A 12,122-nucleotide genomic window follows, 5' to 3' on the forward strand; every position below is an offset into this window, starting at 1 on the left:
TGAAGACTCTAACCTCCCAAAGGTTCCAACATCTCCCAGGAGTGGGGGCCTCATTGGGGGCCTTTAAGGCCACTAAAGATCAAACTGTGGCACCAGGGTTGGGCCTCACCAAATTCAAGAGACAGAGGAGTTCTCAAGCGCCTTCTGGTCCAGGTGTCCTTATGGATTACCTGTTGTGACGGTTTTCTAATCCTGAACTACAGTCACCATGGAAACACACCTCCGGCGTGTGCATTGGTGAGGGTGTTTTCCAGAAAGCTGTGCTGAAGAGGGAAGAGCCATCCTAAGTACATAGGCGGCACTGGTCCATGCACTGGGTGAAAGGGAGACCGCTAACTGAGCACAAGCATTCTTCACTCTCAGCCTCCTGACTAAGCACAGAGCTACTAGCTGCCTCACCCACCATGATGACTGCACCGTCAGACTGAGCCAGACACAAACCCTTCCTCACTTAAGTTGCTTCTGTCAGCAATTTTCTCACAGCACAGAGAAAAGTAGAATAATTGATACATCTCTCCTGCCAGCTAGCCACCTAGGAGGCTTCATGTATGCCGAATTGAAGCCCTTTCCTTCCCTTTTTTTTTTTTTTTTTTTCAAGACAGGGTTTCTCTGTGTATCCTTGGCTGTCCTAGACTCACTTTGTAGACCAGGCTGTCCTCGATCCGCCTGCCTCTGCCTCCCAAGTACTGGCATTAAAGGCATGCACCACCACCACCCAGCTTCATTACAATTTTTGGAGACTGTGGACTATACCCATTTGCCCCCAAGTACTTAAGTAAAGGTGCTTGCATTAGCCAACAAGAACACACTATAAGCTTTCCAAATGCCTGCCTGTCTCTCAACTGCTGGTTCTATCTATGCCAGCTATTCTGATGGCTGGACAGCTGTCATACGCAAGCTTTCTACACACTGCAGTGGCAGAGAACAGTGGCCATTAGGGCAGACTGCACTTCCATTCAAGGAAATGAGTCTGCACAGTCATGCTGTTGCCCTTAGCAACAGCATCCAGTCCCATAGGACTGTGCTACCCATGGCTTAGTACAGGCATGAACTACATATAGTGTTGGAAGAATCCAGGACTGCATAGGTCAGAGCTGGCGGGAATGGCCCCAAAGATGGGAATGGGTAAATTGCGGGGGTGGGGGTGGAGGGGTGGGTTGTTTTGAGACAAAGCCTCTAGTCCGAGTTGGCCTCAAACTCATTTTATAGCTGAAGAGGACACTGAACTTCTAATCCCTTGCCTCTGCCTCCCGAGTGCTGGGACTATAGATGTGTGTCTGCATACCTGATTTATCCAGTACAGGGGATATAAAGAACCCAGAGCTTCATGCACATTGGAAAGTGCTCTTCCAAAGGAGACACATCCTCAGCCTGGAAACTGATGTTTAAAGAGGTCATAACTGTCCCAAGGATGTGTCTTTCATATCACTTTCTCAGCATGGTGCCTCCCTCCCATGGTTGGTTGCTGGGCTGAAGATGCCCCATTGTGTCCTTGGTCCCCTACCTAATGATGGCTTTACTGTGTCTTTCTAGGACTTCTGCCATGGCCAAGTGATGTGGCCTCCCCTGAGCGCCCTACAGGTGAAGCTGGCAGAGCCCGGACAGTCCTGCAAACAGGTGTGCCAGGAGAACCAGCTCATCTGTGAGCCATCTTTCTTTCAGCACCTCAACAAGGAAAAGGACTTGCTGAAGTAAGTGACGAAAGGGGGAGGGGGACGGCAGGGCCTGCTCACCCTCTGTGCTCCTGTCAGAGAGGCTTCAGGGAAACGGTGTGGGAAGGGGGGAGCAGATTGCAGCCCAGAGAGAGCTCACTTCTCACACATGTACCCACATGGTGTCTGTATGACCTGGGCTTGTGTGATATGTGTGTGTGTGTGTGCATGATGTCTGTTTATATGACGCCTGCTTACGTGCATGTATTTATGTAAGTAAAGTGTGGGTTTGCACATACACATACAGTGACGTGGGTGTGGAGGTCAAAGTACAGCTGCCACTGCTCCTCAACTTCCATCTTGTTTGGAACAGTCTTTGTTTTCTCCAGGGCTGGCCTGTGAGCTTCCAGGGGATGTCCTGTGTGTGCCTCCCATCTCACAGTAGGAGGGCTGGGATTAGAGGCATCCACTGCTGTGCTCAGCAGCATATGGGTCCAGGCCAGTGACTTCTTCAGGGTTCTCATCTGCAGAATAAGAGCATTTCTGAGTGCACTAAATTCTTTCTTTGCTGTGTCAAACTTCTCCTAACCCTGCTTGGAATGACATTTATTCTGTGTTGGCCGGTTGGCGTGCCCTCTGAAGGACCTGGGAGCCTGTACTTGTCGCCTGTGGTGTTGCTATGACAGGAAAGTATGGCTGGCCATTTGAGGGTGCAGTCCACCGTGGTGGTTAGGACGTGGCGGCAGGAGGGTGAGGCAGCTGCTCACACCACATCCCCAGGAGAAACGGAGAGAGATGAGTGCTGTGCTCCGATCACTTTCTCCTTTGTATTCAGACTAGACTCCAGTCTGTAGAATAGACCCACTCAGCGTTAGGGTGGATCCTCCTGCTTCAGTTATTCCAGTGCAGAAACTCCCTCAGGACTTGCAGATGTACACAGATGTCTCCTGGGTGAGTCCAGATCCTGACTACCAATACTAACTGTTGCAAACATTAACTCTAGCTGGCTGCAAACTCACAGACTGCCAAATACTCTGGCAACATTGATTTTTTTTTTTTTTTTTTTAGTTTTTTGAGACAGGGTTTCTCTGTGTAGCCTTGGCTATCCTAGACTCGCTTTGTAGACCAGGCTGGCCTTGAACTCACAGAGCTCTGCCTGCCTCTGCCTCCCGAGTGCTGGGATTAAAGTCTTGCGCCACCACATCTGGTGCAACACTGGTTCTCATAAGTAAGTTTATATAGTCCTACCTTGTAACAGAGACCTTCAGAGATTTGTCCAGAGTCACACAGCTCCTATGAGACAAAGTTTAAACTTAAGCAGAGGTCTGCCTGGCACCCTCTATAGCATGTTCTTGGAACCTACCTCAGGAGCAACTGGTTTCCATCAGCCCAAGGGCCTTTTTTGTTCTGGGCAGACAGGATAAATGGGCACTGGCTGGAGGGGCTAGTGCAGGCCACAAGAGATGGAGGCAAGTACCAGCCACATACAGTGACACACACCTGTGATCCTGGCACTCTGGGAGGCAGAGGCAGGTGGATCTCTGTGAGTTCGACGCCAGCCTGGTCTTCAAAGTGAGTCCAGGACAGCCAAGGCTGCACAGAGAAACCGTGTCTCAAAAAACAAACCAACAAACAAAAAAAGAGACCAGTACCAGCTGGGTAGTCAAACATAACTATGATTCCAGCACTGAGGCAGCAGAAACAGGAGTTCACAGCCATCTTTGCTAAGCTTGAGGACAGCCTGGACTACATTAGACCGTGCAGAGAGTGGGGGGAGGGCAGAGAACACAAATGCTTAGTGGATCTCTCACTTGTACTTGCCAGTTATGTGAAGATCTGACTTTGAGTCCCAGAAGGTATGTGACATAGCTGAGCACGGCAGCATATGTATGTAATCCCAGTGCTGGGAGACAGAGCCAAGACCCTAAGTGCTCACTGGCCAGCCTAGCCATGTAGGTGAGGTCCCAGCCAGTGACAAGCCCTCTCTCAAAAGAATGCCTCCACATATATGGGAGCATGGGGGGCGGGGTGGGGGAGACAGAGACAGACAGACAGGGAGAGAGAGAACTGAACTAAACAAGCAAAAAGGCCAGTATCTCTGGGGATAAAAGTCTTTAGAAACATAGACATATTTTCTTGTCCTCTGTTCTTTCTTTCTTCTTCTCTTCTTTTCTCCTCTTTATTCTCTTTATCTTTCTCCTCTCCTCTTTTCCTCTACTTCTATTTTAAGGCAAAGTCTCATGTAGCCCAGGCTGGCCTTGAACTCACTAACTAGTTGATGATGGCTGTGAACTCCTGGACCCTGCTGCCTCTGCTTCCCACATACTGGAAAATAGGCATGACCCACCATGCCATCTCTTCTTTGCTGTTCTCTTTTGCTTTGTTTTTAAGGCGATGTCTCACTCTGTACCACAGGCTGACCTAGAACTTACTATGTAGCCCCGCTTGACCCTGAACTCAACTGGGATTGCAAGTGTGAGCCACCATTCCCAGCAAAATTCTATGTATACCTTAAACTACTTCAGTAATACCTTGCTTTGCTGTGGTCTTCTTGCTTCTCAGAAGTGGCCCCGGTGTGTGTGTGTGTGTGTGTGTGTGTGTGTGTGTGTGTGTGTGTGTCTGTGTGTCTGTGTCTGTGTGTCTGTGTATGTCTGCATGTGTGTAAATGTAAGTGAAGGCAAGAGATTAACCTCAGATGCCATCTTCCTTGCTTTCGGAGACAGGTTCTGCCATTTTCCTGGGACTCACCAACTGAGTTAGGCTAGCTAACTATCAAGTCCTAGGGATCTAGCCAGGTGTGGTGGTGCACGCCTTTAATCCCAGCACTCGCGAGGCAAAGGCAGGAGGACCTCTGAGTTCAAGGCCAGCCTGGTCTACAAAGTGAGTCCAGGAGAGCCAGGACTACACAGAGAAAAACCCTTGTCTTGGGAGAAAAAAAAAGCCCTAGGGATTTGCCTATCCCTAGCTCCCCAGCAGGTGCATCACACGTGCACGCCACCATACTGGCTTTTTTTGTTTACCGTGGCTTCTCGGCATGGTACCATGTCCCCAGCCGCTGCTTTGCCTTTCACATACACCATGTTCCTCCTCCTCCTCCTCTGTGACCTGCCTCCTCCAAGACAGCTCTCATGATGGAGGACACATTTCTTGTCCATTGTTTTCCAGCGGCTGCACAGAGCCCCAAAGCACAGAGTGCCCACTCCCCACTTGAGTATGCAGGCTGCTTTCATTGCAGATAACGCGTCCCGTCCCCCCAAAGCCCAGCCTCAGAGCCAGTCTCCTTCACACGCTTTTGCCTAGCTAAGATCCCTAGATGCAGAGAATTTCAGTGTCACGTGGAAAAGAATGCCATCTCTGAAGCAGGTTAATGGGATATGCACCCATACCTCAGGGCAAGTGGGCCAGCAATGCGGCCAGGGCCTGTCCAGACACCTCCATCTCATATACCTCTCTCTTCCTCCTAGGTATAGGGTGTTCTGCCAAAGCTCAGAACTGTACAAGGACATCCTGGTGCCCTCCTTCCACCCCAAGAGCAAGCACTGTGTGTTCCAAGGGGATCTCTTGCTTTTCAGTTGTGCCGGGGCCCACCCCACACACCAGCGGATCTGCCCCTGCCGGGACTTCATCAAGGGACAAGTGGCCCTCTGCAAAGACTGCCTATAGCATAGCCACCCGAATTCATGCAAAAAAGAGAGAGGTGGCTCCGCTGTGGCAGGGCCCAAGTGGGCGGGGGAACCCCCCCCCCCAAAGTCATCCAGGGACTCTGACCAGAGCCCGAACTCTTTGGTCCAGGGCTTGGATTTGGTACTGCTCCAAGTGCAGCCAGTGCATCCCAGGAGTTTACACCAAAACCACACGAGAACAGAGGTCAGACCAGGAGCCTGGCTTCACCCTGGTGCAATGAATGTCCTCTCTATCCGGGAAGAGCAACTGTAGAGAAATTGTCCAGGCAGCTGCTCCCAGGTTATTTTATTTTATTTTTATTTTTATTTTTTTAAAGAAAAGAGAAAAGTATGGAGACTCGTTCCGCTGAAAACAAAACAAGAAGAGGAATTGAGCCGATTGGAAAGAACTTTGGGGAGTGTTCCTAAACCCATTAATTTATTTATTTGGGAGGATGGGGGTGGGTTTGGGAGGGCAGAAAGGGGTAGAACACAGTTTCCTTTTTGTTCCCCGCTGTTAATGACCCACCTTCAGGATTGTCTCACCCTGCTGCCAATAAGCAGGTTGGAGAGGAGCTGGTGGCATGCTTGAGGGCAGCTGGAGGAGCCTGGCCCCTGGTGACAAGTGGCAACATAGGGGGAAAAAAATGTCTTTTAAGTGGAGGGATGTAGCTCCATTTGTAGAATGCTTGCTTAGCATGCACAGAGCCCTGGGTTCCATTCTCAGTACTATATAAAGCCGGTGAACACCTGTACTCCAGGAAAGAAGTAGAGGCAGGAGGTTCAAACATTCAAGGTCATCTTTGACTGCATAGAAAAGTCAAGGTCACTGAGGCTACAAAGAGACCCTGTCTCCAAAAATGGGAAAAAAAATTTTTATTTTTATTTTTTATTTTTGCCTTGAAAACATAGCCAGCCACTGTCAAAGCATTGTCATAGAGCTGATGGATCCTATTTGTACTTGGCAGATGGCAGCTAAAAGTCAAATAACCTTTGTGAGGCCATGCCTGTGATGTCCTGAGGGCCCACCAAGTTCTAAAGACAGGCTGGGCTTCAGAGGAGAGAGGCTATTTCCTTATGTGTCCCTTCCTCACCCGCCTACACCCTAATTTCTGGTTAGAATAAGAAACACAGGATTGTGTGGTTTTTGTTTGCTGTTGTAGTAAACACCACCCCCCCCACTCCCCACTGAAAGGAAAGTGGCAACTGAAGACTCCCAAGAGCTGCTCTTGAACTTGGACGAGGTGTCTCTAGCCTCAGAACAGCTAAGATTTGGCTAAGAATGACAGTTAGCCGGAGGGGCAATTCGTGCTGTGTGTCCCCATTGAGGTCTGCTATTGCTGAAGTCCAGGGTATGGGGCTCTCTGAACTGCATGGTTGATGGAGAGGCAAGAACAGTTCAGAGTGGATGCTGGGTGTTCTGTCCACTCCCTCAGTGGGCGTGGTTTGCAAAGGGTGGGAGCCCAAGGCTGGCTTTTACTTGAAGTGCTATTGTTCTAAGGAGTTTGAGTAGCCCTCTAGAGGGCCTAGCAGCCCATTGGCCTAGTCAGACATGCTGCCCCCCCCCCCCCTCCGCTTTTCATACCCTGGAGCCCTTTTGTGAGGCCGTCCCTGCTGAAGTATTTCTTCTCTGAGCATCCGAGACACCTCCCAGACATCTCCGCAGGCTGGTGAAGGAACCAGCCCACTTCTACCTCTTGCTGTTTGTTAGCATTGTCCACGCAGCGCCACCCCCCCCCCCCCCCCGTTGGTAGACTTGACTTCCTGGCCCACTGGTGCTGCCTAGCGCCCCCCTGTGGCCAGGTTGAGCCTCTGCCTGTGGTGACCAAGAGGTAGGGGTGGGGAGATGGGTGTTGGAACTTTTCAGGTGTGGGAAAATCTGATCTACTGGCCTCTTGATTTCTACCTGGGTGCATCACACCAATTTTACCTCCAGCGGTTTTTTTTTTTTTCCTTCCTTCCTTCCCCCCCCCCCCCCCCCCCCCCCCCCTTCTTCTTCTTCTTTCTCCTTTGGCCCTAAGATAGACAACCTAGGGGCTGAGATTCCTCCAGTCCTAGAGAAGGAAGTGGAGCCAGAGAGGTGCTGCCAGACACTGACAGCGGCCTTCAGGCTGGAGTCACCTCCGCCCAGGTTGAGCAGGCAGAAGTTAGAAAGCCTAGCCATGAAGCATGCTCATTAAGCTTTGCGAAGGCGATTTCCTGCGGCAGGACGGGAGAAAACTGGCAGACTCTTTGTGAGGACCGACTCGCCCCACCCCCATAGTAGGCCTCAGCTCCACCCCAGAGTTGTGGGAATTAGCCTGAGTTTCCTCAACTGAAAGTCCCACAGGCTGTGGGCGACAGTACTGGCATCCAGCCAGCAGGGGGCACCCGAAGCTGAAAATGGCCTCCTTGCTGCTGACAGCTGTAAGCAAGCCTGGAGGCAGAGAAGTTACTTTGTCGTCCCCCCACCCCCCACCTGCAGAAGCCACCCAGCTCTGGGCCCAGGGACCCTCCACAGTCTTTTCCCTCTCTCCAGTTCAAGGCCCCCAGTCACAGCCCACAAGAGTTCTTTTTCCCCTTGTCATAAATTCCTCTTCCGGTTTTAGCCAGAAGTAAGCCTCCCTTCCTCTGTTGGGCTCCTGCCCTTGGGGCTAACCACCTGTAGTCTAGTTAAGGGCATTCTCAACGCGTGGGATGTCCCTTGAGTGTACACCAGTTCCTAGGCCTTGGAGTCAGCAAAGTAGGGCCCAGTGACCTCCAGGGGAAACTGACCTGACGGTTGTGGGCATTCTGCTTGTCAGAGGTGGAAGTCAGGCGCTCACAGCCCTGGCTGGGAGCCTCCCCCACTTACAAAGCATTGACGATCCTGTAGAAACCTGGGTCTGTGGGTAATTGAACCTTCCACTTGGAGAGAAATCGGAAATCAAGACCTGTTCTCCTGCGCTATAGTCAAATCTTGCTCAGTCTTTGGAGTTATTTTCCCCCGTTAGTGTGAGGCTCTTAAAATAGGGGGAAAGCTTTATCTAATTTATTAAGGGAGAAAATACATTCTTTCAGAGGGTGGAAGCCTAGCGAGAGCAAGAACTCCTGAGGCACCCAGTCCACACCTCGTGCTTTTTTTTTTTTTTTTTTCCCGTTCATGTACAAATGGAGTTTTTGCTTTGATGTTTTGGGGTTTTGTTTGTCTCTGAGGTGAATCTGTGTTTTCGGTGTCTGGTGTGTGTTTGGAAATATGCGTCTGTTCTTTTGGTGGTACACGTCTTCCTGACATATCTTTTCGTTTCGTTGGGGTCGGATTTTGAAGGCTGACAGCAGATTGCTCCAGCCTGGAATAACTACATATGTCCACAGTATGTGTGTTCGCACATGGCTATTTATGTTCCCAATTGTATGTGTGCACACAAGACTGCACATTTCGTGTGTGCGCATGCGCGTGTTTTTATATATAGTCCCAATGTGTGGTGTATGCACATGCACCCCCAGAATAGGGCTGCGGCCAGGAATCCTTTAGCTGGCATCTGCAGGACCAGACTCTATCTCTGAGTCTGATGGTGACCAAGGTAGTGAAGGGCCTCCTCCCCCAGGTGCCCAAGCTCTGGCTAAAATGTCACTGAGGCAGAAAGCCAGCCCTCAGGCCATCTCTGTAGCAACAGTATGCCCAAATACTTCACCGGTGGGCATGATGGAGGAGAGATGACCACTCCCTTTTTTTCTTCCTTAGCGAATGAATGTGGGTGTGCAGCTGAGTGGGGTTGCACTGGAACTCTGTGTGGTTCGTAGACGAGAGTGTGTGTTAAGTCAGACCGGGGTGGCTTACCTAGATGGCGTGTAGTTAGGCAGTGCCACCCTCTTCCCAAAATTCTTGACTGAAAAGGAAAAAGAAAGAAAAAAACTAGTATTTTGTTAACGACAGGCTCTGCTGTATGTGTCACTGTTCCAAGCCTGGACTGTTTTATTTATTTTAAACTATTTTAATTTGTCTATTGACTCCTTATATCTTTACCCCCATCTGTCCTCGTGTGGCTGCAGAGTGTGTCTTCGTCAGAGTAGATGGATGGCAGGAATAGATTTATAGTCATTCAGGAGGCTAGAAGCTTGGAGCTGGAAAAAAAAAATGAGTTCCTTTCATTCTTGTTGCCTTCAACAGAAAATGAAGAGTCTAGGTTTTTGGCTTGTTTTCTTTGTTTGTTTGTTTGTTTGTTTTGTTTTTTCATATAGCAAAAGACCAAATTAGCTGTATAGTCTTGGATACGGAAAATAAGCATTGTTCTAGCTCTCCTAGCGCTTAGGGTCCTGTGGGGATTCCGTGTTTAGCACAGTGCCTGGCTCATAGTAAGCCTGGTGAATGTTCAATATTGATATTAGTGGTATATCATAAAATTTGAGAAATAAAGAGCTGCGCTCACCCCCTCATCTGTTAATTAAAACTTGGTGGTTACATAAAAATCTTGTCGAGCTGATCAGATCCTATAGGAATTAATTGCTTCAAATGTTTAAGCTCTGTGCCTATCCCGCTCGCTGGAATTCTAATGTTTTCCTGAATGCACCGAGTGACTGGGAAATATGTCAGTCTCTTCAGCACTCCGTGAAACAAGACTGAAAGAATTTATTAACTGAAGTTGAACCCACCACTATGTTCTGGAACATTCCAGGGGGTTTCTTTGAGGAACTTTTTGAGCTCATAATTAAAAGTTCTCTCACAAGTTGCACTCCTTGAATTTAGAGTTTAATTTTTTATTCCTCTAAAATATAATAAGAGAATTCTCAATTTCTATAAGGGAATAACTGAATCTACAGTCCCCAGGAAGCTCCTTCGCTGCCCCCTGCTGGACAGGGTGGCTCCCTGCAAGCTGGCTACCTCCTCTCCAAGATTAACCCCAGGACTGATCCCTAAAACAATCCACCGCCAACCCTAGAGGATCCATATGAGGTCCGAAGGCAGGCTGGGATTTTTTGACTTCTTTCAAAACTAGACCCAGAAGTCACTAAAAGGCCGAGTGGTGGTTTCTTTCGTGTGACTTTAGCCTCTTGTCTGGCGGAACAACTGTGGGCGGATTGCAGGCTCAGGCGTGCGGCGGCGAAGAGAACTCTCTGAAGCCCACTGCGCTTTTCCAATTCCTCTCGCTTCTGAGCTGATCGATGATTTTATGGCACGTGGGCTGCCTCAGCCCTGACCCCCACTCTCCACCCCCGGCAGCTAGAACACACATGCTGGTGTGCCGGTTTAGTTGCTTGTGGAAGCCAGCAAAGGTAGGAGGTAAGCAGGGAGCACTGCTGGATGGCAGACCAGGAGCGGGAACACAGTACAGGACGCGGGGTTTTGTTTTGTTTTGTTGCTTAGGGTCCAGCCTAAGTATTAAAGAAAATGTGTAACCACAATGTCAAAGGACACGGTGACGCCCCTTCCCCTGTAGTTGCTGTCACAGCCCCGATGTTAAGCTCATGGCCGTTCACGTCTGTGTCTTCAAATGAATCCTGGTGCACTCGTTTTCTACTGTCACTTCTGGGGTTACGTCACAGGGTCCTGCAAATGAGGGTGTCGCTGTCCGCGAATTTACTGTACCAGGCCAAACAAAAAACAAAAAACAAAAAAACAAACCACTGCTTTGTTTTGTGCTGTAGAGAAACTAGGGAGAACTTTATTTTTCAATAAACTTTTCTTGTGTGACAGGTGGTAGTGATTGGGGGTGGGGTGGCTAAAGCTACATTTCGTGGTACCAACATGATCACTTCCAAAGATTATGTCCAAGCAGCGGATAGGTGGGGCCTGGGGAGATGGTAGCTGAGTCCATAAAGCACTTGTGCATGTATGAGAACCTGGCTCCGACCCTCAGAACCCACTTTTTAAGACAGGCAGGCAGGCATGGTGTCACATGCCTTGAACCCCACTTCTAGGGAAAAGACAACATGGTTCCTGTGCATATAAAACCCATGACTTGGGGCTGGGGAAATGGCTAGGTGGGTCCAGCGCTTGCCAGGAGCACACAAGGACCAGAGTTTGCTTCCCAGGACCCGAGTGTCACACACACACATTTGCAGTCCCAGCCCTGGACATGTGAGGACAGGTGGCTCCTTGGGGCTTGGTGCTCAGCCTGCCCAGCCAAATCAGCAAGTTCCAGGCACCCCGAGGAACTAACCCTGAAACCGCTGGCCTCTGTGAATGCGCACACGTGCACGCACACGCGCGCGCGCACACACACACACACACACACACACACACACACACACACACGGGTGCACAGGGGAAGGGCTCCCACCACTATGTACTCTCCCTTTACATCCACCTCATTGATGCTAAGCTGAAAGTATTCTTTCCATATTCCAGTCGCACTGAAGAAAGCTGAACTGGAAACTGAGCAGCTGGCTATTCTCTCTCTCTCTCTCTCTCTCTCTCTCTCTCTCTCTCTCTCTCTCTCTCTCTCTCTCTCCCTCCGTCGAGCTCACTCTCTCCTCTCTCTCGCTTCTCTTCAGAGACAGCTCTGGCTGCACCAGGCATTTAAAAACCTTATCCAAGCGCAGTGATAAAAGCCAGAGCCCCTCTATACTCCAGAAAGAGGTGGCAGCCTGGATTCAAGGATCAGTGGGCCATGAGCACTGCCCTGGGATCTGTCAACAGAGAGCTGCCTTGGCATGCACAAAGCCTGGGGTTCGATTTCCAGCACCATGTACATTAACAGGTGGTGTACACCTGCAATCCCAGCACTCAGGGAGTGACAGGAGTGTCGGGAGTTCTCGAGGTACCTCTCTGAAATGAGGGGTACTGGTGGGGGATTCCCACAAAACAAAGGCTCTATGGAATTCACAACCATGTGAGCATCAACTCTCT

At 49.9% G+C, this 12,122-nt stretch overlaps 1 protein-coding gene across 1 annotated transcript in view; it reads left to right on the forward strand.

The window, feature by feature from the left end:
- Mgat5 (alpha-1,6-mannosylglycoprotein 6-beta-N-acetylglucosaminyltransferase) overlaps nt 1–5,634 on the forward strand; it is a 242,092-nt gene extending 236,458 nt beyond the window's left edge. The window contains exons 16-17 of the mRNA XM_051147291.1: nt 1,534–1,691; nt 5,117–5,634. Coding sequence (XP_051003248.1) covers nt 1,534–1,691; nt 5,117–5,315 — 357 coding nt within the window. The 3' untranslated portion in view covers nt 5,316–5,634. The remainder of the gene's footprint in view (nt 1–1,533; nt 1,692–5,116) is intronic.
- The last annotated feature ends 6,488 nt before the right edge of the window (nt 5,635–12,122 follow it).

The sequence above is a fragment of the Acomys russatus genome, chromosome 6, assembly GCF_903995435.1.
Source record: "Acomys russatus chromosome 6, mAcoRus1.1, whole genome shotgun sequence".
Lineage (NCBI taxonomy): Eukaryota > Metazoa > Chordata > Mammalia > Rodentia > Muridae > Acomys > Acomys russatus.